The sequence below is a fragment of the Corvus kubaryi genome, unplaced genomic scaffold (genome assembly GCF_017639235.1).
Source record: "Corvus kubaryi isolate FWS band 111438036 unplaced genomic scaffold, C.kubaryi_AGA036_p1.0 37354, whole genome shotgun sequence".
Classification (NCBI taxonomy): Eukaryota; Metazoa; Chordata; class Aves; order Passeriformes; family Corvidae; genus Corvus; species Corvus kubaryi.
The window spans coordinates 11,678,323-11,704,994 of NW_024581116.1; the positions used below are offsets into that span (position 1 = coordinate 11,678,323).

The window sequence follows — 26,672 nt, forward strand, 5'->3', positions numbered from 1 at the left end:
TGCAAGGAACTTGACTTAAGAGCTGAGCAGAACAAAGCTTGGGCTTGACTATACTGACTTCAGAAGTGCGGTCAATCTCCCCTGCTGTGCTCTGACAGGGTAACCTTTTCCTGTAAAAACAATCTTGGAACAAGCTTTAAAACTGCCCTAAATATCAGTCTTTGGTCTAGTTCTGCAGCAAGAGCATGATGATCCCACCCCAGACAATGAAGCCTATAGCTTAATCTACTAACCTTCTCAAAGAAGGTCTTTCCCAGGTCTCTGGGGATTATATCTGTTATTGATTCAGCTGACTGGAACTCACAGTAAATTGATGGTGTCAAGAAGTTGCAAAGAAGTATAGAAAAATGTGGTTTAGACACTTCTTTCCATTTCCCTGAACAATTGGCATCCAGCAGCTACCATGTTGGAAACATTACTTATGGATGGGAGCAGCAACATTCAGTCTCTTAATCCCATCTACTATTAGGAAAAAGATGGGAAGCCTTCTACTCTTTAAAAAAGTCTGGTGTTTCTGAGATAGATAGCCTTTGGATATAATACACAACACACACATTTCTCTCTTACTTCTATGGTGCGCTCACCATGGTGGCCTCCAAATGCACTCTGAGTGACCTGGCAGCATAAGCCCCATGGTAACAAGTGTCACTTACAATTGCAGTTGTCCTAAATAAAAGCAAAGTGTATTGGCAGTGTGGAAAAAATCAGGAGATAAAACTATTTAAACAGAATGACCAAGGGATTTTCATTTTTGTTTTGTAATTTTAGAAAACAGATTACCAAATATTTATGATTGCTTGCATAAAATACCCTGTATTTGTTATGGTTTTTAGCTTCAAGGCTTATTTATAGGCAAGACTATCCAAAACTTAAAAACTTAATTTCCCCAAAAATTACTAACTACAGAAAATGGTGATGATGCTGTTGAAAAAGAACTGCAGAAGAAGGAGCAGATATTGTTAAATCGTAGCATTTTTTCAAAATCAGTTGTACAATCCCAGCATGTTTGATGGAAAATATAAGGTACAGCCCCCTCTTGCTCAAATAGCAAATAAGTAGAACTCAAAATACCACTTGGCCCTTGGCAGGTTGGCATGACTATTATTCTGGAATAGCTCAACAATGTTTCTACTACACAAGGGGCAAAGGGCATTATCTTCCCTACCTTTAACTATGCAGAAAGACCACTCATAAAGGGGGAAAAAAAAGAGGAAGGGCACAATTGCTCTGCATCTCGTGCTCTGAGGACATAAATGCAACCTTGACCTTGTCCTGGCTGTCTACACAAAGCTAAATTTATCCAGGAAAAGTTTAATCTTGCAGGAAAATGTGGGTTATCCTCATGGCCTGATCAATCAGCAGGGATGAAATCAGGCAACATTGACTACTCCAGTTTTATCAGCTGCAGACAATAGCCAAATGTCGCTGGATTTCTCTGAATCATGCATTCATGTTGCTGATGTTCCTTTTTTAAATTAAAGACAGCACACTGCGAACTTTCTGACAAATCTCACTGCTGTCCTGAGGTTACATGAGATCACTGGTTATTCATGTTAGCAGCTCCTCAGACAGGGAAAGGACTCAATAATCTACACAGTACCAAGAAAATGGATTTGTCAACATTTCTCGTCAAGTTGAATAGAAAAAAAAGGAAAAAAAAGATTTTTTTCTCTGCCATAAATTGTCTGTTGCAATCAGGCTATTGCTCTTCCAAGATATGTTCCTTTGACTGAATTAGAGAGTTTTTAAAAAGTAACAACTGGTAAAATATGCATGTACTTACTCATCTTGGGCATCCTGATTTGATTGGTCTTGATTTGAGCTACCAAGGAGAGTAGGCATGTTATGTAATTTTTGAAGTAACATTTATTCTAATAAAAAGTTTGTATGTAGTAAAGTCCTTTTACCCTAATGCAGCTGGAGCCCTGTCAGAAACTCAGTACCCAGAAAAGCTGCAATTTTTACCCACAGATAACACTCCATCTTACAGCAGCTCTAAAGGCTGTTTGCATGGATCAGACACATTTTTGCTAATGTGAAAACTAAAATTAGTAATTACAAACACTTAGAAATCACCAATAATCTTCTCTTGTGGTGATTACACATAGGAGGAAGTAGAAATCAACACAATATGAAGCAATAAAATGCACATTGATGAGCAGTAAGCCAGAACTCTTGTCTTCTAGCAGGCGGATACTGAGCTTTTAAAATTAAACCACAAATGCATGGAATTTGACACCTTTTTCAACCTATGATATTCTAATTCTGTCTAAATTTTTTCCTTGCTTCCAGGGACTGAATTAGACCAAATTTTAACCCTACAGTGTTATGAGAGAAACAATGAACTCGGAATTAAAAAAAGAGTCAGGTCTCAGCATGAGTAGAAATCAGACACTTAGCCAGCTCTGCTCCATACCTTGAAGAATTTGTCTGGATCCATAGAGCACACTCTTGCTAGGTGTCATCTTACTTGGTCTGTTCAGCCTGGAGGAGACTGAGAGGAGACCCAGTTGCAGTTACAACTTCCTAGTGAGGGGAAGAGGAGGGGCAGGCACTGCTCTCTTCTCTCCGGTAACCAGTGACAGGACCTGAGGGAATGGTCTAAGGTTGTGGCAGGGGAGGTTTAGGTTGGATATCAGGAAAAGGTTCTTCACCCAGAGGAGGGCTGGGCACTGGAACAGCTCCCCAGAGAAATGGTTGCAACACCAAGCCTGACATAGTTCAAGAAGTGTTAGGACAACACTCTCAGGCACAGGGTGTGACTCTTGGGGACGGTGCTCTGCAGGGGCAGGAGTTGGACTCAATGATTCTTGTGGGTCCCTTCCAATTCAGCACATTCTGTGATTTGTGGTTATGGGTGGAAGTCTCTGTTTACAAGGGTATGTTTGGTCACAGCTGAAGGAAGATATTTGCTTTCTGTTGCTTTACTCCCCATCTACAGCACATCCCAGCAGATGGGGGAAACAGGCAGCATGGCTTGGTCTCTCATGGCAGCAGCTGGTGCTGTCTGTGTGTTCTGCACGGTCAGCAGATGAGGCAACTGTCGGAAAAATGGGCAGCGGCTGTAGGTAGGGCAACAGCCAGAGCCAGCAGCCTCCCTCCAGCCAGCAGCAATTCTCTGCTGACCAATGGCCCACATTTAGGTGAGCAGCAGGCAGAAGAGGAATGTTTATGCTCTGTGTCATAGCATCCCTTCTTATTTTGTCACTTTGATAGGCTTTGAGAATGCCAGAAGTTCAGACCTGGACTCCCCTGTAAGGAGGGGCTGCCCAACACCTACCTGCAATAAATTATGTGCTCAACACTGATGCTTGGAGATTCAGATGGAAAAAAGTCCCTCCCAATAGTAGCACCACAGATTTTTACAGGAGCCTTATCAACATGTTTCAGTCTTTCCAGGACTGACTCTGATGTCAGGGCGAGTGGGAAGCATGGACAAACAGAGTTTCCTTCTTTGTGTACTGCTCTCTCAGTACACGTTTTGCCAGCCTAATCAGATGGAGATAAACACCTTGCAATAGACTGTGCCACTGACGTCAGCTTTTGTGTGCTTGGAATGATGTCAGCAGCAGCTTTGCAATGCTTTAACCTCCTGAGCAGAAATAAGCACAGTAGCAACTAACCTATTACCTATTCCACAAGCTGCCACACCAAGGTTATTTCCTTTTGCCCTGCTGGCTACAGATGCTGGGTGAAGGAGGCAGGAAAATCAGAACAATGGGATCCACTCCTGTATCGAGCCAGTTTTTGAGAGGAGTCTAAACAAATTTAAATTGAGTAATATAAAGAATAAATGACACCTCTCAACACAGAAGTCAGCCCTATCTAGGTCCTTAAGAAACAGATTCCGCTCATTTGTATCAGCGCAAATAATATCAAATTAATTTCTCAGAATTTATACTACCATCACTGTAAATGTAATTTTCCACACATTTGCATGCACTCACCAATACACATAAAACTTTACAAGTCAAATACGGCCAAGAGTTTCAAACTTGTATAGAGGCCTCTGGCAAGGCATCTCTAGAGGATCAAAATTTCACTCTAATAGTCTATATTTGTTTAATTCAGGTGTCAAAAAAGCCAAAATGGAGGCACGGAAACTGGTATCAAGAACGTAACTGTTAAAAAGATTGGGAAAAGCAAGTGTCAGTGGCAGAACTGGCCTGATTTAAAGGTTTTTTTGGTTTCTTGTTTGGGTTTTCTTAAGAAATTTTCCTCAGCTGTTTCTCCTGTTCCAGGGGAATTACACCATATTACAGGTCATTTATACCCCACTTTTCTTACACTTTGATTTCAATTTGTCTCATCGTGTTACTAATTTTCAACATTTGCTTCTACTGAAAGACTAGGAAAGTTATAAGCTAGTTAAGTTGTTAGCTAGACTGTCACTTATTAAATTAGCAAGTTTTTCATAGAAATCTTAGCCAAAATTTTAAGAATAAAGAACTGATTATTACTAATTCTTTTGGTATGCATTATGCTATTAGTCACAGAGCTCACTCATACATTTCCAAATTTCAACACAATCATTTCAGGATGAAGTGTATTATTTTTTTCCCTTCTTAATAATTTTTCCTTGGCATCACGTTTCATCCCCTTCCTCTCCAATTGCCAGGAAAGTGCAGTTTGGGATTCAAGAGTCTTGGGTTGGGCTTTTTTAGTTTTTTTCTTTCCAGAAACACAAGTTTACCAAGGTTATTTCATCTACAAGAGAATGCATTTTTAATTGACTTGTTTATCTCCCTAACACATGCACACCTCAGCAAGGCTAAGGGATCAGGTTATATGACATCATGGTGCCAAAGGAGTAATTGTCACTTGTTTGTGCAGTCCTGAAGAAAAGCCTGTAGCTTGAAATCACACACAGTGCTGCACCAACAGAATATATTTTGCACTAAATAAAACCCCAAACTTTTTTTTCAGTTGGGAGGGGTAGAGGAGAAGGAGGGGCTGGAGGGCTTCCAAAGCCTGCCATGGGGTCATATTCTGTGAAACGGTTTTGTTTGTAGACATGGCTTTTCACCCTGCACAGTTGTGAGATGATCATCCTTTTCCCCAGGACTGAGGCAACTATCTGACAGCCTGCTCAGCAAAATCCTGAATCCCACTGCAGTTGCTACCCAAACTGAGGGTTGAGCAGCACTAAGAAAGCTGTCTCAAGCATTTCTGCAGCAAGCAGTGCTATACCTGTGTACTTGACTAGAAGTGCCCATGAAGCAGAAATAAAAAAAAAAAAAAAAGAGCCAGGAATCAGAATCACAAATCCCCCTCTTGGGTTTAGATTTAGGAACAAGGAAGCTCCAAAAACAAGACGCCCTTCAGCATTTTACAAAACTGACTTCAGCTGCCAAAGGATTCCTCTGCAGCAAAACCAAGAAAGCTTTATCCTCAAATAAAAAATTCACTGCAAATGAGCAATCATTAGTCAGCTGCATTTTCCGTATAATTACTGGCAGTGAAAAAGCAAGCATGCAGGTTGCTGAAAAATAAGGTCTAACTACTTCCACCCAAACAGAACAGAAGCTGTTCACAGAAGTTTTAGTGGGGGAGATGGAAATCCTCAGTGCTCCCCTTCTCTCTATGACTGATTACAATCTGGTTTTATTCTATAAAGCACATTTATTGTGGGAGTTTGATTTGAAAGAATTTCAAGTAATTTAAACTTTGGCTGCAGGCATACAGATCATTTAAAAAACTGATCTTTAAGTGTTTCTACATGTTAATAACATTTCTGGTTGGTGCTATAATCAACAGTTTTAATTCTCAACCTACCGGCTCAAACACATGCCAGGAATTACCTAGGATGAAATCATGTAGTTCACAATTAGCCAGGCTGACAGCAAACCCTGTGCTAGCAGTTTTGGTGCAATAATCTTTATTTTGCAATGGGGAGTCTTGAGGCTGGGGGGTTTCTTTAAGGATGACTGTCAGCCACCTATAGTTTTTTCAAACTACAGAGGTGCTGAAAAGAGCCTGCACTGTGGTTCAAATCAAAGCCTAGTTCAAACTTTAATAGATGAGGATTCATTTGTCCTGCCTCACGTTCACAAAGCACCTTATTACCCCACATGCTCTTATATATGATGTCACTACCTGCATCTGTTAATTATTAAGGTGAATGACAGAAACAGAATCTGGCCTTAAATAAAAGACATGAAATCAGGAGGTGCTAATTCAGATCCACCCTGTCTGGAACTGAGGTGCAAATGCAAGATGCACATTGCCCTGGGATTTTGGAAAGTGCAAATTCCAGCTCACTCCATTTTGGTAACTCTCTTCATCAGCCAAAGAGCCTCCCACCACCAAAGTTCTCACCACATTTCAATACCCTTCTAAAAAAGGTAAATGGGCTTGGTAAGAGGCAGGGACAAGCCAAAAGAAAATAAAATAAAAGCTAGTTTTGTTCATAGCAAATGGTAAAATTTTTGATGAAAAGGGTTACAGTGTTACCTTGTAAATAAATGTAAGTGCTAAGTTTTCTCAGCTCATGGGACTGGCAAGAGCTTGTCAGCAACACAAAAAATACCAGCTGAATGATCCTAACGGAGCAAACTCTTGCAGCAGCTCAGACATTCAGTAAGAATACTGTTCACCACTGAAGTTTAGTTAAATATGCACAATTTTATTTATTGAAGAGATTAGGACAAAAACATGAAACCAAATACATGACAAAGCACCAGAGGCAGTAAAACCCCACCATGCACATCACCAATCTTTCCTCCTATAAGGTACTTATAAAATAAAAAAAAGTCCTTCTTGACACAGCACCATCTTCAGAGTGTAAAAACATTACTCCTTTATATTCTTAGTTAGCAAAATAGAACCAAGGCAGGTCAGCTGCAGCTAGCTTTGTCTCTTGATAAAGAACTGTGAAACATCCTCTTGAGAGTGGGACCATAACTTTCCTGCAAGGCAGGCAAATAGCATCCATACGTCAAATGCCAAGTAGCTGTACGCACATGCCACATACTATAATTAAGCACAAATTCAAGTAACATTTACATACTACAGAGTCCACATGTACCTACCCAAAAAACATGACCACTTCACAAAACGTATACAGGCAGTAATATCAGAACAACTGAGGTACTGGAAACACAAATATTTATGCCAAGAGATTTCAATATCATACAGCAATATAAAAGCAGTAATAAAAACATTTGCCAGTCTAAATCAAATAAAGCTATCTAGAAAAAAAAAGAAGCTAAATAAAAAGTTATTTAGGGACAGAAATACCTGAACAGAAAAGAAGTGTGTTAACTACAGCATGTAACATGTCATCCCAAGTCAACCCGTAATTGAAGTACTGGCTTAATATATCACTACTGTGACATTTTCTTCAATAAATAGAATAAGTCTTGACAATACAAAAGGTGCATATTACTGTGTATGTTTCAAGAGGAATATCTGTAATATAAATGTTCAGCTTATTAATACCCTCTTATTTCTTAGTCTGGACATAAACAAAAATCAAAACCAAACAATTCTATTCCCAAGTTTAAAGGAATTCAAAGAAAAAAACCCAGAATACTCTTCCTCAATAATAAAGAGCCCTCTATTTACACATGGGCCAGTCAGTAAAGAAGAGATTGGTTCTCAGATGAAGACACCGTTAAGGGCTTTCTGCCTTCTCTAGTCATATACGTGCAGCATGGCAGATATGGAAGCCAGTATCTCATATCTTTAAAAAAAAATTATACAGTTTTCTTCTTTTCTTTTCCCCCCCCCATTATAGCAGTAATGCATCTGGAAGTTCGAGTTATAATAGCTTCCTGCAACAAACCATTTGACACAAAACAGAACAGCCTGTTAAATGACAGTTACTTCCCCTTAAGGGAACAAAGCATTAAAATGTCATTTCCTGACAAGAATATTAAGTAGTTTATTTAGAAGAAATGACTTGAAAATAGCTATCAAGAGACATGAACTGAAATTTTGCTTGTTTTTAGCACCCACTTTTCATGTCCATCTTTGTGCACCTAATTTTTTTCTTATATTAATCCCATTAATTATTAGACATCTGATTAAAAAAGTTAGCCAATTGTATTTTCCCTGAATAATGGCTGAAGTTAAATATCTAACAGTGCGATGCCAAGATGTGAGCTGAGGCAAAAGTTTCTATTTGTTGTGAATTACCACTGTTTTTAATGAAACAGAAACAGGAGTGATACAGCTGCACCAGAATTGGCATGTGCAGTCTCCTTGGCTCCAAAAGGTGAGAAGCTACAATTGCTCCATGCTGCCTTTTCTCCTCCAAATCAATCTAACCTGATAGCAAGCTCCCCCCGCCCCCCCAATCTGTCCCCATGCTACATTTGTTATATTAGCTCCTTGTGGAGGTTCCTTCTCAATCCGAGGACCTCTGAGTGTCTTTTGCTACCAAGCTAGGCTGATGCAGGATGTGATTGAACGCGGTCAGGAAGGGCTCCTTCATGTGTCCATCTCCAGGTTGTGTACCTTCTGAACACCAGTCTTTGTGCTCAGTTAAAGAATGGGTCCAAGTCTTCTTCCATGTTGACATCAGGCACCAGCTGATCTGATACTTCCTTAGCACCATATCCTGAATTCGATACATTAAAATCTGTAGAAAACCATGGATGGTCCAGAATTTCCTGTGAAGTCAGCCTTTCTGATGGCTCTCGACGCAGTATGCTACGTATGAGGCATTTTGCCTTAGGGGATAGAGTTTCTGGAATGTTAAACTGCCCACGACGGATCTTGCTGAAGAGGGAACTAGGTTCAATGTCATGGAAAGGATAGCGTCCAACTAGCATGGTATAAAGCATGACACCTAGACTCCATACGTCCGCTGCTTTGCCAGAGTAGCTGCCATTTGTGTTCAAGATCTCTGGACTCACATAGGCTGGGCATCCATGCTTATCAGAAAGAGAGTCATCATTTCCTCTTAAAATATAAGCATCTTCTAGGCTTTCCAATTTCACTCTAGTCCTGCGGGCAAAAAAAAAAAAAAAAAAAAAAAAAAACACTATCAAGGTAAGCAAAGATCAAACACAAATTCTGGCTGTTGCAATTACATGGTTGTAATAGTCATACTCTACAAAATTTGACAACTGCAGAAGTGAATCAGTTTAAAATCCCACTCGCAGCAGTTGTAACAGATAATTGATATTGTCTCTTCCATACTGGTTAGAGATATTAGAGACATATAGGGAATACTACCACACAGACAGATACAAGATTTCAAATACAGTTTTGTCCAGTAAACTCATTAAAAAGTTTATCTCTTAAAAAGAGAAAAGGAAGTGCCATATTCATGCTTTTGACTAATTTTACGTAGACATGTTTTCCAAAAGGAGACATAAACCTCAAGATCTTTTCTGTGCTGGCTGCACTCTAATGTACTCACGTAGGATTCATGCCCAAATACAAACCAAGTCCTAACTACACAAGGTTATTTTGATACCTTCATGCTGGCAAAGCTGCTTCATACACCTGTAATTCCACAAGGTTTAACAGTAATAAAATGGTCACTCCAGCCCTAAATGATCCCTCTGACCGACCAACATTTTCCTTTACCCCAACAATTTTAAGAGAAATTAAGGAAGAGCACTTTTAACCGATTTCAGTCTTCCCAAATAGACTTTTGGGCAAAGGGAGATAGGTGAGGTGAAGGCCAAGATTAACAGCAAGCTTATCTACCCAGGCAAGCCAGAGGAGCTCCTCGCACTGGAATGAACAGAGAAGCTGGCAAAGGAGTTGCAGAGATGACAAGGATGCCTTATCTAGATTGCAAACTCCTGCTGCCTGCAAAGCACTGTGAACTTGTCATTGTGCTGCAGTAATTATCTCTGCAAGAGAATTTTCTTCCCTTATGGATATCACACAGGAGCAGAAAAAATGATGCAGAGCTGCTTGTCATAGCACTAGATGAACATAACCTTTCTTTCCATTCAATTCTCACTGCTAGGCTCCATATCTACATTTTAAAATCTCTCCCTGTTGGAGGTATCCAAAGGATTACCGAGTAACCTTTAGACTATTTCCCAGCAAAGGATGGTTTTGAGAACAGAATCGCTACAATGCAACAGGGCTTGTCCAGTGCCTTGGGATGGCAGAGTGACCTAGCAGTAGTGCAGACTTTCCTTTCAACAATTTGGGGTCATAATTCAACTTAGGGTATTACTGCCCTCATCCCTCAACCCCACAGATCTGTTACAATCACTCTCAGCCCTGTGTCATGGCCATGTTCCCATACCACAGACATTCACAGGCAGGGACTGAATTTCATCCCAGAAAGCAGAACTTGCGTCTCTTGACTAAAGCACGTAATTTAACAGGCATTAAAATAGACAAGGAGAGCCTTGTTTCTTAAATGTTTACCAAAGACAACATTGCTCAAGCTTGAGCTGCAAAAGACATCTGGGCCAGCTTTGGCTTAGATTTAGTTCCAGGGCAGCTCAACCCTATCTTCTTTGAACCAAGAGAAGAGTATTTTACTCCGCGGAGTACTCCAGAGGCAACTGTGCCATAAACTTTCATGACACTTGGACCTTTTCAACAGCTAGATACGTTTACTAGCAGAGGTGAAAGCCCCTCTGGCAATGTGGCCCAAATGAGGAAGCCATAAATACAGAACTCCGAATACCTGGCTCCCAAGCACAGTGTGTCAGGGCAGCTCCTTCTCTCCTAAAAGAGGTCAGTGTTTGCTCCTCCAGTTCACTTCTGATGAGCTTTGCTCAACACACCTGCTTCCTCATTAATTCCCACTGCCAGCCTAACAGTACTTCTGGCCATGGACAACCCCCTCATTAGCACTCAAACAATACTTTACAACAGCAGTGCCTCACACAGGAAGTAGGCTGCAAGGAGAAACTGAACTACAATTACCAAGACCACAGAAATTTCCCTCTGTACACAAAGCAGAGGGTCCACAACAGGAGAGTGACTTGAGAAGAGTCCTTTCACAGTGCTCAGCTTTGACACATTCCCGCACCTGCACAGCATAGGGAGAGAAGCAAGGAGAAACGCCCAGAGGGAAAAAACATGCCAAAGAGGGCAGAGAACAGAGAAGAGGAAATGAAAGGGAAGGCAGGGACATGAGTTGTGGTTCCATTTGCATTGCCCACCTCAGTTTTTCCATAGAAAAGCATGTGTAGCAATAAAACAGTGAGGCCAGCTACTCAAACATGCATTAAGTCACTGAACTGCCAGACAGGAAAGCATCAACTCACTCCTGCTAACTAACAGAAGCGGAACACACACACAGGGAGTGGGGCAGAGCAGGCTATTTATAAACAACTTCCAGGAGGGAATTCACCCCCACATACACACTTGCCTGCCATCCCAGTGTCAACAGCACAGGGAAATGTTGTTTACTTTCCCATCCTATTTTACATTTCTGGGAGTTGCCAAAGACTTTAGAAAAACAGTTCAATAAGAAGCTTTTATATTACATAAAATTATTGGAATTCCCTAATCTCTCATTTCCTGCAACGGACACAGTACAAAACCACAGAGAGCAGACTGCAAGGTGTGTCAAAAATTCGTATTTTTTTCCAAGAGAAGAAATAACCTTCTTGATAATAAAACAGAAGCAGCACACAAAAGCCATGCCCCTGTCTTGCTTTCCTTGCAAGGTGCTGCAGCCTCCACACGATACAGCAGGTTTTGTTTAAGCAAGCAAATGGAACAACAGCTGGCCCTTATCTGCCTGCTCCTCTGTAAGCTGTGGGCAAATGATGAAAACACTCAAACCGGGTTTTTCATGCTGCTAAGCTGAAAGGCTTTGAGGAAACCAAAGGTCCCAAATTAAACAAAAACACAACCTTCAGTCCTCTTCCTCCTGGTCAGCCCCCAAACCCTCACAACCAGGAACACCCTTGTGTGCAAGGTGCAAGTGGTAAAATGGCTCCTCTGCAAGCAGGCAGCGTTCCTGCAGCACCGGGCACACATTTCTCTGGCTGACTGCAGGGCCTGCATCCCCTGAGCACACACTGCCAGCTGCCTGGCCTCAGTATGGCTTTCTCCTGTCCCAGTTACACCCAGACACAACTCAGGTGGTTCCCAGTCTCATTTGTAAAGCCCGGTGTCCTTGCACTAGATGATAACACAGGTTTTCCAACCGTACAGCAAGGAAAGCACAGGAGTACAGGAAGGGCTGTCTGACTTGACACAGCTGGCGATAGAAAGAGCTCACAGGGTGATTCTGCCAGCACCCTTCACCACCAGCCAGGACTGGGGCTGGGCAGACCCACTGCAGCCCATTTTCAGTGACAGATGACTTCACCCACCTCAGCCTCGCAGATGGAACGCAGTCTGTGCAGTGCTACCACTGGGTACTGTGCAGGTGTACATGGCAACTCTCGCTCCCCTTTTATCAGTCAGTTCACGTCTTTTCAGGCAATCAAAAAGGAGCAGCCTGGCTCAGGAGCTGCTATTTCCCAGTGCACAGCACCCCATCCCTGCGAGAAACAGCTTCCAGCTCTGTTGGTCTTCCCTTCCTCCGCATTTCAAGCACTGCCTAAAAGAGCTCTGTTTTCTGCAAGAGAGTTTTTTGGGTTTGTTTTTTGGGTTTTTTTTGGGAGGGGACAGCAGGCAGGGAGTATGGAGGGGAATGGGAAAAAGGGGAGTCAAGGTCTAAATACACAGAAATGCAGAGACACACTGAATGAGAAGCAATCTCTCTCTCCCCCACACTCTCTCAGAAAGCACTGAAATCAAATACCCAGGAAAAGGAATAAAAGCCAACAACAACAAACAGACCCTGAAAACTACAAGTCGATTCTGAGAATACAGAACCTCCACACTAAAGGGTGGGGAGTGCATCCAACTGCAGAGTAACTGGACAACCTGAAATTTGACGTTGTTAAGGCAAAACCAAACATGAGATGTGAAATCATAATCAACTTTGAAGTGCCTCCCATCACAGAGAAGAAAAAGGAAAAACAAAAATAATTCTCCAGAAACCTCTTATTCTCTAAATAATTAACTCACATTAGTCAACTAAAGGATCCCCACAAGAGAAAAAAGTTTTCCAAAAGCACCAGCATTTGAGCTCGACAAACAGTTGCAACAAAATTAATCCCTGAAGTTCAAATGTAAGCTACTGCCACAGCCAGATGAGAATCACTTTGTACACATACTGTAGGGCAACAAAGATTTTGCCAACACTTATGTAATTACAATACATAATTTCAAGTTTTAATGCAGATCCCGAATAAGCACTTGGAAAAAGAGCATTATGAGTCTATCAGATCATTGATAAAACACTGCATTAGTTTAATGCATTAAAAAAAAATACAGCCCTGAATCATGGCTATGTAAAAAGGGGAAGCTATTCTGCCTATGAATGCTTTCCCATTACTGGTGAATGAAACCACAGAAGTGCAATCAGAGGGCAGCAGCAGCACTCGGACGGGAAATGCGTCTTTGTCCCCATAGAAACCGTCAGGGAAACCCATGAAAAACAATACCACTCTGAGTTTCTTATCAATATGCCATTCATTACTTGGCTGCATTCAGACTTTGCTCTTCAGTAATGTAACAAAACCTAATCAATTAAACATCTTCCAGAAGATTCTTCAGTGCAACCTCCTGAGTTAGCACTCACCTCTGCCTTTCTTGCACATCCCACACTTTTTTCCGACAGATTCACATTATTCTTCCCTGCAGAGCTTTGGGACTACCAGCAAATTGCTATCCTGCCTTTTGACACCAAAGAATCCAGCATTCACACTTGCTCTCCAAAAGCAAACAATTTCCATACCAAAATCAGTGGAATTATTCAGAGGGCTCTAAACACGTAAGGCAGGAGAAAAAAAAAATCTAGAACATTTAAAGCAGAGATAACAACTGATAGTCTGAGTGTTTCAGAGGAAAATATCTTCACTGCAGTGAAATAAGCAGTCACTAGTAAAGGAGCTTGCACCTGAAACAATGAAAGCAATTGCCTCTATTCTGTCCCCAAAGCCATCTGTATGACAAATAATACCTGAACAACACCTCAGCCACCCTTCCCATTTTGGGAACACTAACTGCAGACCAGACCCACAATTTTTGCACAGCAACACTCCCCATATGACAGCCAAATAAGCTGCTTTGGGAAGAGACTGAAGGAGCCATCCTGCTATGGACACTCCACATACACCATCACACCATCCAATTGTTACTTAGGCTGGGTCAAATTAGAAGATCCAGACTTACAGGTTCTATGCAGCAGACTCCAGCAATCAGGATACAACCATCACTGCCATCTAAATTGCCATTTTATTAATACAATTGCAGGTAAATATAAAATGGCAATTTCTAAAGGTGCTTCACAATATTCCTCCAACAGCAAAAACTGAAAGCACCCAAGCAATGTTATCTCATATTTCAGTATTACTCTGACTGAGGCCAGGAAAGCCTTTCCCTAGTTAGAGGCACTCAAGCCACTGACTGCCCAGTAGACCAGGGATTGCTCCTATGTGGCCAATAATTTACAGGTCATTTAATCGAGGTCAGTTGCTCACACCCCATCATAAAGATGAGAAGAGCATGCACACAATTAGAGTCACAAGGAGGCAAAAAACATAAAAGGCAAGCTTGACATTGGAAGCAGTTATCTTTCACTGATTGACTTTTTTTTTTTTAACTAAGGGAATCTCTCCTAAATAATGCAGAAGTAAGCTGCCATCAGGGAGCCAGTGAGACAGGGAAGGCGGTAACGAAACCCCAGGCAGATGATTTGCAGCTTGGTGCAAAGACTCGTTCTGAACTCACAACTACCTGATCTCCTTGGGGGCAGAGAGGCACACAGGAGCAGGGGGGAAATGGTATGACATCAATTTAAATCCTGCTCCTTTTACCAATAGATCCCTTTCCAGTTTGTAACAGCACAGAGCATGGGAGTTCACCACACAACATCCTACACAACTTCGGGGAAGAAAAAAACAAACTCTGCACAAAGGCTGTTAGATAAACAGTCTCTTGCATAATGAAACAGGCTCAAGGATGTGTTTCGAAAGACAACTGGGACTTGCAGACAGCACAGGTTTACAGGATGAACCTTGTTCCTAAGGGAAGATTTCCTCACTGGTACTTCCACACAATAAGGAAGCCTTTAAAAATTACATCTCCCCCACCCTTCCTCTACAGAGATGCTAACAGCACAGTCAGCCCTGCCTTCACCCCCTCCTGATGTGCAGTACCTAGCAACTTAAGAGCTTTTAACTTGTTTTAAGCTGGTTTGGGTTTTTTTCCTATGGAATTCCACTTAAAAATGCTCTGACTCACCTCCAGGAAGGGCTGGTGCCCCAGACCTCAGCACTCAAATACGATTGCTGGAAACAGCCTGTCCTGTATGCCATGTACCTTGTTTCTTCCAATGCCCCTGTTGCCTAACCACAAAACATGTTCCCCAGAGAGTAGGTAGGTAGTGATGCATGTGTTGGGGTGCAGGCTGTGAAATCCAGCGCAGACCTTTCCACAGAGGAGCTCAGTTACACTACCCTGAGCAATCTATTTTTTTATAAGAATCTGGCTCAGGACAGCTACTTCACCACCTCACTTTTATATTTTTAGATCACATTGATAATCAGATTTTAAAAGGCTGTGCTGTCAACCATATGCTGTGTTCCCCATCTTCTATAGATCTCTTCATACAGTGCATGATGAAGCTCCACAGGGAAAGGAGACCACAATTTTGTTAACATAATTGCATGTTGTTAAAACAGCCCTGCACTTTCTGAGCCTACGATGGGTACTCAGCATCTCTAAGGCACAGCCATGCCATTATTTCACAACCTTACTGAAAACCTTTTGCTTAGATGTCTACAATCCTGTTTCCAAGCAATACAATCTACCAAAAAAGCAGGTGCTTAAGACTAAATATGCCCCAGGTTAGCTCCTGTTTACAATCTCCACCTTTCTTCTCCCTCCCAAGCCTGAAGTAATCTCCCAGTGTGATAATAAGAACAATTAGAAGAGAAAGCAGCAGAAGAATTTCACTCTCACAATCCACTGTAGCTGTGGCTAGCTGGGCTCCTGCCTCCCTTCCTCACCCCCAGCAGAGACATCCACAGACACTACCCTCAGTCTCCACTCATAAGTCAACATGGACCATTTTGCAGCAAGTTTATGGATGTAGGTTTTGAAGTCTTCGAAAGGACCAGCTGTTGAACTCAATTTGAGATGTCCTAAGACACATCTACTTCCAGGGACTACAAAGCACCTTTCATCAGAGAGATCAATCCCATGATGGGCATCTCAGAAGAGGCACCACCCATGACTGGCATGACAGCCAACACATACTGCAGCATCCTGCCTGAACAGAGAGAGTGAAGACAAGGCCCTACTATGAGCCACAGACAGTCCAGGGATAAAACCTCCTGCAAACTCCAGCACTGGGTACAACAGCAAAGGTTCTTGACACTCCTGGTCTCACTGAAGGGCCTTGAGCTGACTCAAGGTCCACTTGAGTACCCATCCCCATCCCAGGGCCAGCCAGCAGCCAAATCTTCCCTGGCTTTTGCTTTAATTTAGAACCTTAGGCACAACAATTAACCCCTATGACTACCTATGCCCTTAGGGGGAGATTTACGAACTTCACAGGGCAGTGTGACGTTCACCATCTGCAGCTAGCTTCCCTCTTTCCTCCAACTGGGAAGGGCACCACACACCCAACAATTCAGTGTTGCTCGCAGGAACATGGTGAGAGAATAGAGACTTAGTAACCAAACCACATAAAGGGAAAGGGGGGCACGAACCCTTCTGTGGAAAACAGTTGCGCAACCACTTCATCTTCTACCCTCAGCCTGACAGCAAAGATTTGCTGCCCATGAAGAAATTCACCTTCCTCCCATATTCTAAGAATAATAGTTTCTGGTTTGAAATCTGAACTGTGATTCTCCACTATTGAAGAACCAGTGCTCTTTGGCCCTGTGGCCCCATTCAGGGTAGTGTGAAGTGCTTACATGACAAAACAGATGAAGACTGTTTTTATTTACAAATCTTCAGGTACTTTAAGAGCATTCCCATTTTGTTTGATTTTCTTCCACTTTAGGACTCTCTAGGACTTTTTGCATGTTCTCTATGGAACTGTAGGGGTAACAGCAAGTTCTAACACATTGATGAAAAAGATGCTAACCACATTACAATTTGACAAACGCTGGGAGAGAAAAATTACTACTAACTGTAAAAAAAATGAAAGGTCAACATGCAAAAGGTTGGTATATGCATTTGTATTTTTTGTGAGATGACGTTTCTATCATGAGGATTGCGAACCACATAACTTAGTCATGTTAAAGCATCATCCACTCAAAGCTGAGAAATTATAGAGGAAAAAAAATATTCTAAGAGCACCAAATAAATATGTTATGCTAACACAGGCTTTCTAAATTAGTGTATTGTACTGGCTGCATTCCTCTGGCATAGACCAAAAAGTGTCAAATCCTATTTATTTTTATTGAATCCCACCTGCCTCATATTTACTCAAAGAATACAGGAAAATTACAGTATCTAAATACCAAAATTATTTTAATTTTCCCTTCAACAAGTATGATGAACGTACAAGGTCTTTAAGCTTCAAATATTACGACAGCTAATATTTTAATATAATTAAAGGCTTAAAAATGCAGTAAAGAAATTAATAATTCCCTGACAGCAGAAATGTTCTTGTATTAAGCAAACCATTGAAACAACCAACACAGAAATGCTTCATTTAATTCTGAGATCTTTCAGATGGCTCTTTCTCAAAGCATCTGCTATGGATCAGACTGATGAACTGCTTTATTAGCTATATACTCTGTATAGCACTATTTTTAACACAACCCAGAAAAACCTGCCTGTTCTACAACATCATTATGGGACACCAGCTAGGAGAAGGGCACAGTTGTTCTGCCCAAGGGCCTACTACGAGGACAGGCTGTACATGGAAAACAGTAAATACCATGCCATGAACACAGATAAAATACTCAAAAGCAAGAGCCACACAACAGCAACCTGGCTTAATACCCAGGACAAAAAATATTTAACAACATGGATGAAAGCAGAAAACAGATAAGACCACATTTTATTGTAGGTCATCCACTGTTTTGGATTCAAGTTTCATTCTGAAGTGTAAGGACACAGTTTTTGAAGTATTCAAGTATCTTAGAGGTACCTTAGAAAGTCTGTTGAGACTCAACATGGCAAGTCAGCGTTGTTTTCCATATTTTCAGTGTTCTGGAAGCCACTGTGCTCATTTAATAGATGTGCTGCTGCTTCCTAACCCAGTCTTACAAAAGATTTCCAGCCATGCTGTAATGTCTTAGAACTTCTGCTTCATCAAAATCAGCTGCAGGTTTATGGAGTTTAACTCTGAAATTTCAATACTACAAGACTGGCTATTTCACCTGTAGTTTACAAAGGGATCCACAGACACACCTCCCCCTAAAAACCACAACTGTTTTACACAAAACAAAAAACCCATGTTGCAACAGCACACATCATTTTTATGGAATGCGATTTACCCTATCTTCAAACTCCTGCAGTTCAGGATTTAAAGAAACTATAAACTACCTGGAAACACAGACAAATTGTTTCTGTTTGTTCCCACACTGGAATTCCGAGTTTCATTTCAATCACTGATGTACATACACACACGCCATAGTGTAAAACACTATCACAGTCTGGCGTTGATTTAGCACATTAAGAGAACACCTCTAGTACCATTAGGGCCCCTACAAAATGCTCAGTGCTACCAGCCTACAACAATATTTTATTCCACCTTCTTACCTCCCAGCTCATTACAAACATCCCAAGGCACTGTGATTTACAACATCCAAGTAACACGCATTTTTAGCAGGGACATCAGTTGAAGCAAAGAGCACTCATGGTGCTGGCTAGATTAGGAGCACCATCTTTGCAAATTCCAGCTGTAATTTAGGTAATGGGAATGGGGTAAAAAAGAATTTCAACACTGTATGCACCCACTTGCAGAACTTCAGCAGCTCTGTTTTCCTATTGAACTACCAGAACCTCATTAGGATTAATGGAAGAAAATGTACTAAGAAATGCTTTAATTGATTTTCTTTTTTAAACAAATGGAACTGCTTCCATCTAACCTTCACATTTCCCTTTGGCTCCTCCAGTCTGGCAGCTCTCAGCTAACAGCAGACAATCATCTTACTAAAAAAAAATAAAACCAGCAAGTTTTCCATTCATGTGTTGCCTGCATGCTGGATATTCCATCTTTTCTTCTACCAAAATAAAAGCCATGAGAGTCTTCAAGAAGAGGAAGTTTCAAAGTGGTAGGTACTTAAAATGAATTGCAGAAAAACAGCCTTGAAGAAATAGGAAAAGAACTACTAAGAAAGAACTCCACTGAAGAACAGGTGATGCACAGCAGCAGAGTTCACACACATTTCTCAAAACATCATTTTTATCTCTTCTCTCCCTCTTTGGTTCATTATGAGTACGAAAGAGCAAGGGATGGTGCAGCATCCATCTGCCAGGCACTGCTGCTGAAGGCAGCTCCTCAAGGACTGCTCGGCACACAGGCATCCTCAGCAGCAGCCTCAGACAAATGGGAGCTCAGAGGGGTGCAAGCAACACACAAACACCTCTGTGAACTCAGGAGGACCAGGAAGATTTTTCAGTTCTAAATATAGCAGCAGATTGAAAGTGATGACTGATTACAGTATGATGATCAGAGGATGTGAAAAAAGGCAGTCACTGCTGTTTCATTCTATTTCTATCTCAAATTATTTCATCTCTGTTTATTTAGCAGAGAAAGGATTACAATACCTTCCTACTTACAAACCAGCATTATATCCAGAAGAAAACCGCATTATGATTATCTTAAAAATAACCAGCAAGTCCTATTTGACCTTTAAAGTGAATTATTGTATAATTAGAAGACAATGCTCAAAAGTGAGTAACAGTGTCATTTTGCAGACAACAGCTAAGTTAAAAACATTCATAAAAGCCAACACTGCTATTACGGTACACACCACTTTTCTTGGGTGGCTGAAGGATTTGGCCCTGTGCCTCCTGTGTTGCATTCAGTTCCTAGTAAGCAGCAGGGTAGGAGTTCAACAGCATTCAGCACAGGCCTGTGTCTGATCCCACTGCACTGCCTGAGCTCACACTGCCTTCTCTCAGAGGAGCTTTTCCAAGTTCTGTTCTTCATGCAAAACCCCACAGGTTTACATATATCCCCAGGAAGAAAAATCCACTTTAACATTAGGATGTTATCAGCTACAACAGAAAACAATCCCCCCTCTCAGCTATTTTGCACAAGTTTCCTTCTTATCTGCATCAGAGGTGCTACAATGGTGTTTAATTATTAAACTGGGAATAAAAGTTGTGGAAGTGCAGTTTACATCTACCTGCTCTGCATTTTTCTATGAATAGACATTAAGCTAGTTTCATTTTAGGCTTATTTATTTGGAAAGGATGAGAGGGCAATCGGACATTGGGGCTGTGGTAGAAAAATAAAGAACTAAAAAAGCTATTTGCTTTGTGGACAGCTGTCTGAACTGAATTAAGAAGTGAAAATATGTATTATTTTTCAGGCTGCAAATAGATTAAAAGGAGAATCCTATTTTGCAAAACTCAGCTTGCAATAAAATTTAAGTAGAGAATATTTAAACAGGATAGATTATCATTTCTATGATGTCATTTTTATTTTAAGACCAGGAACTTCTCTTTCCTGAATGAATTGCGTATTAGTTTTTTCTAATTTTTGGATCACCAACTTCCTGAGCCTGTAGAGAACTTCAAGAACTTGTTTCTTGCTTGCAATTCCCACAAACAGGATTGATATTCACTGGTTATTTTTAACAAAGCTCCCCAGAACATCCATTTCACTCTGCAGCAGTTTAACGAGTTTTCAGACAATTTTTAGGATTTAATTAGAAGGGCTAAACATATTCCCATCGTCTACTAAGACAGGAAGAAGCACGAAGGCAGACTCTGCTCCCATTTAGATGGTTTTTGGGTTTTTTTTATGGTCATCTTTCAATTTAACCACTCTGTGAAAACCTGACATTATTCTGACAGTATTTATTGCTCTTACGTGGAAGTTGCAAATAAATTCATCATTCAAGACAAAGAAGACTGGTAAACACAAGGAAAGAAATAGGAAATTTCACAGGTACAACAGTATAACTATCGCTCCACATCACAAAGAACACTTCAACAATATACCCAGTGCTATTTCTTTCCCTGTCTTCCCATACTCCTTCCCCAAATCATTTACACAGGAGGGTGTGTAGAAAGGAGATATTATTAAAAAAAAAAAAAAAAAGTAGCTCCCCAAGTACCACAGCAGCTGATACTACACACAAGCACCCACAGAGCAAGGCAGTTTTAGTCTGAGTATGATTAGTGACCACATAATACCCTTACAAGCAGCCTCCAGACCCTTCCAGGATGAAAAACAAGATATCCTCAGAACAGTCCTACAGATAACACTTGACTATTCTTCCTCTTTATGCCTCCTCACTGGAATGAGCCATTTCAGCCCCCAGTTCTCTTTAACACACTGGATCCTCTTTCCTCTTTTAACACCAGCAGCCTTTATGATAGTACAGCTCTTAACCAGACACTCTTTCAGAGCTTTCCTGCAGCAGATGTCTCCCCATGAGGAATGAGAAAACTCCTCTAGGTGGAGATGAAGACACCAAGCACGGATGCAAACAGTGCTCTACGTTTACTTTACTTTGCTCCAAAACCTAAGCCAGAAGATAAAATGGCACATCCACCCCACAATCAGGTTGCAAAGGAGAATAAAGTGCACCACAAACAAATGGCACAGTAATAACAAAGGGCACAATGTCCTGCAACTCCAACTATCTGACCTGAGGCACCCCCAGCCGTAAAGTCAGGGAGACTCTTACCTTTCTTCATCCTTGAAAATAAACTTTCGCAGCTTGAGATCTCGCAGTACCAGTCCACCATCATGGCAGTGTGCAACAGCAGAAGCTATTTGATAGAAGAGTTTGGCTGCCTCCTCTTCTTTAAGCTTCTTGCAGGTACGAACAAACGAATGCATGTCCCCATAGCTCCTTTCAAAGAACACATACGCTTTTGTCTCCCCAAGAATTATTTCAGTAATTTGGTTGATATTTTTATGCGCAGGCAGACAAAAACATGGTGCTAATAACTCCTGGTAGCAGCCAATATCAAACACCTGCAGGAACAATGACAGTAAAGCCAGAGTTAGTGACATGAAGGACAGTGAAGTCATGGTACATCTGATTCTGCTAACAAAACCATCTCTAAGTACAACTTATGTTGCTGCTAAAAGCTACACCGATGTAAACAGGATGTTACAAGCTCACGGGACCGAGGACAAGACAAAGCAGACTGTACAACCCCACACAGAAGACATACATAACCTTAACAGGAAAGGCTAGTCTTCAAAACTGGTAGCAAGCATAGTTAGATTAGCTAACAGCTGATCACATCTAGAATGTAATCTAAATTAAGCTGTGAAGACCAGTGATGTATAAGGGCAATACTCAGAAGGAAACATGTTTATCTTCTATTTTCCATCCAAATAAACTTATAAAAAATACAGCCAGTAGCTTTGTATTGAGACAAGCTGTCACATTAAATCCACCCTGATACACATGCCTGACTCTTCTGATTTTATTAACCCATTAAAGCCTTAAGGATTTTCAGGCTTAAAGTATCATCTATTGCTATTCCTATTTACTTCCTGCCTTTCTTTCATCTCTGAAAAACAGCAAAGTCACTTTCACTTTCCAACTCTCAGTTCCACAATGGCTGTTTATAAGATCAGAAGGGAAATAGCTCTGCCTGTTGGAGCACAGACAAACACCCTTCAAAAGGCAAAGACAAAACCACCCTGAACTCTCTGCATTTCAATCAAGTGCTCCATTAAAAGCAAAGTGTCCCTTTACTACTAAGTATGTTATCACTGATCTTATGAATGAGCTGTAAGAACTAAAAAAGCTGCTGGGAAACCCAAATATAAAAAGTTACTATAATCTAGTGATGACGAATGAATCAGTATTTGAGTCAATTGAGAAAAGACCACATTACAAGAAAATGAAAGACTTCATTGAGAATAACTGAAGTCAGTGTGTGCTGAAAGAGACTATGAGCAAAGTATTGATAGGAGTGATTTTTAATTATACCTGCTGCAGAGGACTACAAAGCAAGGATTAGCATTTCCACCAGCATAAAAATTTAATTAATATGTAACTTACTTGTGGGTGTTCTGTTACTTTGGTAAAAACAATTTAAGGTAGTCATGTGTCCTTTGAACAAAATATAAAAATGAAGAACTGGTCTAGTTCTCTAACCACTATTTTAAACTTCAATTGTTTTTTTCTTTTCTGTATTCTAGCATTTGTGTTCTGATAGTGGGTATTTGTATCCTCTCTGAGAAGCAAATCTCTCCCTGCTTTCTCTAAAGCTTTAAAAATGGAGTGAGAAAGATACAGTTCAATCAAAATTTACTTGAGGCTTCAAAATCCACATCATTTAATGCTTCAGAGCACAATCCTAATACAGTCCTTCCACAGAAAAGGACCCAAATCCCAAGAAACTGGGACACCCCCTCCTCACCCACCTCCCTTTCCTCTCATCCCATACCTGCGTTGCCATACACCGGCACAGGGAAAAACAACCTTAAAGGCAGACTGCCAAACAGACCCAGCACATTTTACGGGGGGAGGATTAGCACCGAGGCATTCTGGTGACATGGTGCACCACGGAAGCAGAACCAGGGCAGGGAGGAGGTGTTGCTAAAATCCCTGGTGTGCAATTCATTCCAGAGGAGAATTCATTGATATTTAGATCTCAAAACTTCTAACTACTACAGTGTAAGTGAATGGCTCTTCTACAAGCAGCTACTTGTAGAAGAAATAAAATTTGAAATAAAATTTAAGCAGAAATATTCATGTAGCTCAAACCCTCATGTGAAAAAACGTCTTTCCAGAATTCTCTCCTAAACCAGATTATCATAATGTAAATTAGTTACATTTTATGGTTCTCAGACTATGTTAAATAAGTAGTTCTGGATATGTACCAGTACTGTGTTTGAAAGGGGGTAAATAGGAAGCACTATCATCCTGCTACAGTCTCAAATACCTTCTATAAAGGGCTTCTTTGTATCCCAGCTTTTAAGATCCCTGGCCTCAATTCAGCAAATGTCCAATAAGCTGCAGTTTGATTTAGTTCTCGCTGGGAATTGGAAGTGAGAAGTTACCATTGTTTGGATGCCACAGAGCCTTGAAGCAAATAACAGGATCTGTACAGTCGGTGGGTGCAGCCAAATGAATCTTGAGAATCATCAGTATGTGTCTGTTATCCAACCCAGCGTTTCTGCAAGCAATCTCTAAGAGCATCTTCAGTAAGATACCAGAGAGCAGGTCTCTTTGCCGGAAGGCTACTTGACAAACAGTTGTCATGATACTGCAGGCATTTTAAAGCGCGCATTAAATTAAGCTGAGTTCAGGACTGACAACTCCATGCTCACAAACTAGCAATCCAGGCTAAGATCATATTTTTGGAGCACAGCTAGTAGTGCCTCGCACATATGGAAAAACTGATACTATTCAAATGTCAGGATCAGCTCAAAAACATTAACAGCTTAAATGGAAGGGGAAAAAAAATAACAGCCCAGTCTCTGTGAGCTGCAGTTACACTGCTCATACTGTTATCAAAACAGTGCCTTAATCCTGCAAACCAAACAGGAAACAAAGAAGCGCATAGCCCTGGCTTTACCACTTGCTACGCAAGTTCACCTAGAATTTCATGCAGAGCAGCAGCTTTGTGGGATCTGTTTATTTCATGAAAAGATGGCAATGTCCTAGAGTGCAGCACTGCACTACTGCATCGAGCTGGGCTTTCATTCTCGAAATTCTCATGTTCTGTTTCAGTTTAGTAACAAAGCATCCAGTTCAGCATGCAATATTAGTTCTTTGCAAAGCCATGGGCCTTTTTTCCCCTAAATAATCACAGGAAGTCCTAGGCTGCCTTAATTTCAGATTTTATAACTCAATCAGTAAGCATATTTAAATTGCCCTCTGAACTCCAATCTTCACAAATAGCAAGGAGGAGCAATTATTTTCACTTCTCTGCTACAGCCTAGTCCATAACTTTTTATGAATCAAGTATGAGAAAGTATGGAACAGTCAGCAACACTATTATTAATCCCTGGAATACTAGTAAGCTACAATACATCTACTTTTCCATCTAGAAATTTGCCAAATGGCATAATTCCATGTTTTGGGAATAACACAAACACTGCAGCATGTGTTGCAAGGTTGCAATTTGCTACGTAGTTATAAAAACTACTACTGGGTACTGCTTCAGTTTGCTGGACATAAGTCTGTCTCACTACAGACAATGAGAATCGCAATTTGGGAACAAAGGATAATATTCCCTCAGTTCAAAAGGAGAAAAACATCCCTCCACAGATGTGCACGCATGTGGATTTCTTTTTCCCACAGCTCACCTTTTAATAGTAGGAGAAAATTGGAAGGAGGCAGAGAAAAGCCGGCAGGCTACAAAGAGTGGGATAGCTATTCTGTCTGCACTTCTAAAAACCGTAGGTGTGCAGGTTTTATTCTTGTTCAGTTGGGCAATGGGGGAGGATGCTGTTTGCAAACAACCTCCACCGTGAGGGAGCTCAGGCTGATTAATTAGATGTGCTTCTTGTTTTTAAATCACTTTTAAGACAAAGCTGGTGGCAGTCGGCTCCCACCCCCTGCTTCTCCATCCTCTTCCGTACCCCAACGCACAGAACTGGGGGCAGTAAAAATCGAGGAAGCCAGCAGGTCCCAACACCTGAAAATGAGCTGGGGATTCCCTACTCCATTTTGAAAAGTGAGAGTGGGGAAGATGAGGCTTTCTCCTGGTCTGAACTCACGTTAAAACCTACTTCAAGAACGGCTCTTTCCAGAACAATATCCCCCTGCCAACAGAAGGCAGACCTGGCTCCGGGCCACCGCTAAAACGTGGCCATTGTCTGGAGAGAGGGAAAAGTTACAGGATGCGCCTTTAATCCTGTCTCCCCGCCTTTTGTTTCTCCACTGTTCAATAAATGAGGTACACGGCCGTGCTCGCTCTCCTGCAAGACACGGGAAACCCAGGCGCGACAGGGGAGAACCCGGGGTGGGGGAGAACAAGGAGAAGCATTACCTTGCAAACCAGCTCCTCGCCGCTGTGCAGATGTACGGCTCGGAAAACGTGGTCTCCCTCGAGAGGCTCCAACAATAAGTATTTCCCGATGCAAGAAACGCAATGCGACAAGTTCGGGGTCTCCGGCGGGCTCGGCGAGCCTAGATTCGGGCTAAAACTCTGGCTTGGCTCGATGGACCGTATGGACGAGAGCTCTTCAAAATCCTGGGTTTTATTCCGCGGTCTCCCATATCGTGCTATCGTGATAGGGGTTGACCTTTGTATGTTCATGAGTATGGAGGAGACCAGCCGAGACGCTACACCGGAGCCCTGGCGTGGAGCGCGGTCCCTCGCCCGTCCAGCTGCGGCTGCCTTTGTGTGGCGGGGGGGGGCGGGAGCGGGAGCGCGGCGGCGGCGGGCGACCAGCCTCAGCGCCGCGTCCTGGGCACAGGGAGAGAGCGCTCAGCCCGCGGCCCTTTGTTCCCGCCGCCGGCCGGGCGCGCAGCGGCGCGGAGCAGCGCGGCGGCGGGGCAGCGGCGCCCGGGGCTGGGGAGCCGAGGAGCGGGCGGCGGCGCGGCCAGGGCTGGGCG

General features: G+C 41.8%; 1 protein-coding gene across 1 annotated transcript; it reads right to left on the reverse strand.

Annotated features, from left to right (window-relative positions):
* Positions 1-6,604: 6,604 nt before the first annotated feature.
* Positions 6,605-26,609, reverse strand: TRIB2 (tribbles pseudokinase 2). Its single transcript, XM_042032969.1, has 3 exons — positions 26,104-26,609; positions 21,825-22,117; positions 6,605-8,952 (listed from the first exon to the last, which is right to left on the reverse strand). The coding sequence occupies exons 1-3, from the start codon at positions 26,371-26,373 to the stop codon at positions 8,484-8,486; spliced, it is 1,032 nt and encodes a 343-aa protein (XP_041888903.1). The 5' UTR covers positions 26,374-26,609; the 3' UTR covers positions 6,605-8,483.
* Positions 26,610-26,672: the final 63 nt, after the last annotated feature.

Excerpts from the sequence above, each read along its gene's own strand:
- TRIB2 (XM_042032969.1), bottom strand. The coding sequence starts at position 26,373 with ATGAACATACAAAGGTCAACCCCTATCACGATAGCACGATATGGGAGA. Across the intron at positions 22,118-26,103 it reads GCGAGGAGCTGGTTTGCAAG|GTGTTTGATATTGGCTGCTA; the intron begins GTAATGCTTCTC and ends TTGTTCCTGCAG. Across the intron at positions 8,953-21,824 it reads ATTTTCAAGGATGAAGAAAG|GACTAGAGTGAAATTGGAAA; the intron begins GTAAGAGTCTCC and ends TTTTGCCCGCAG.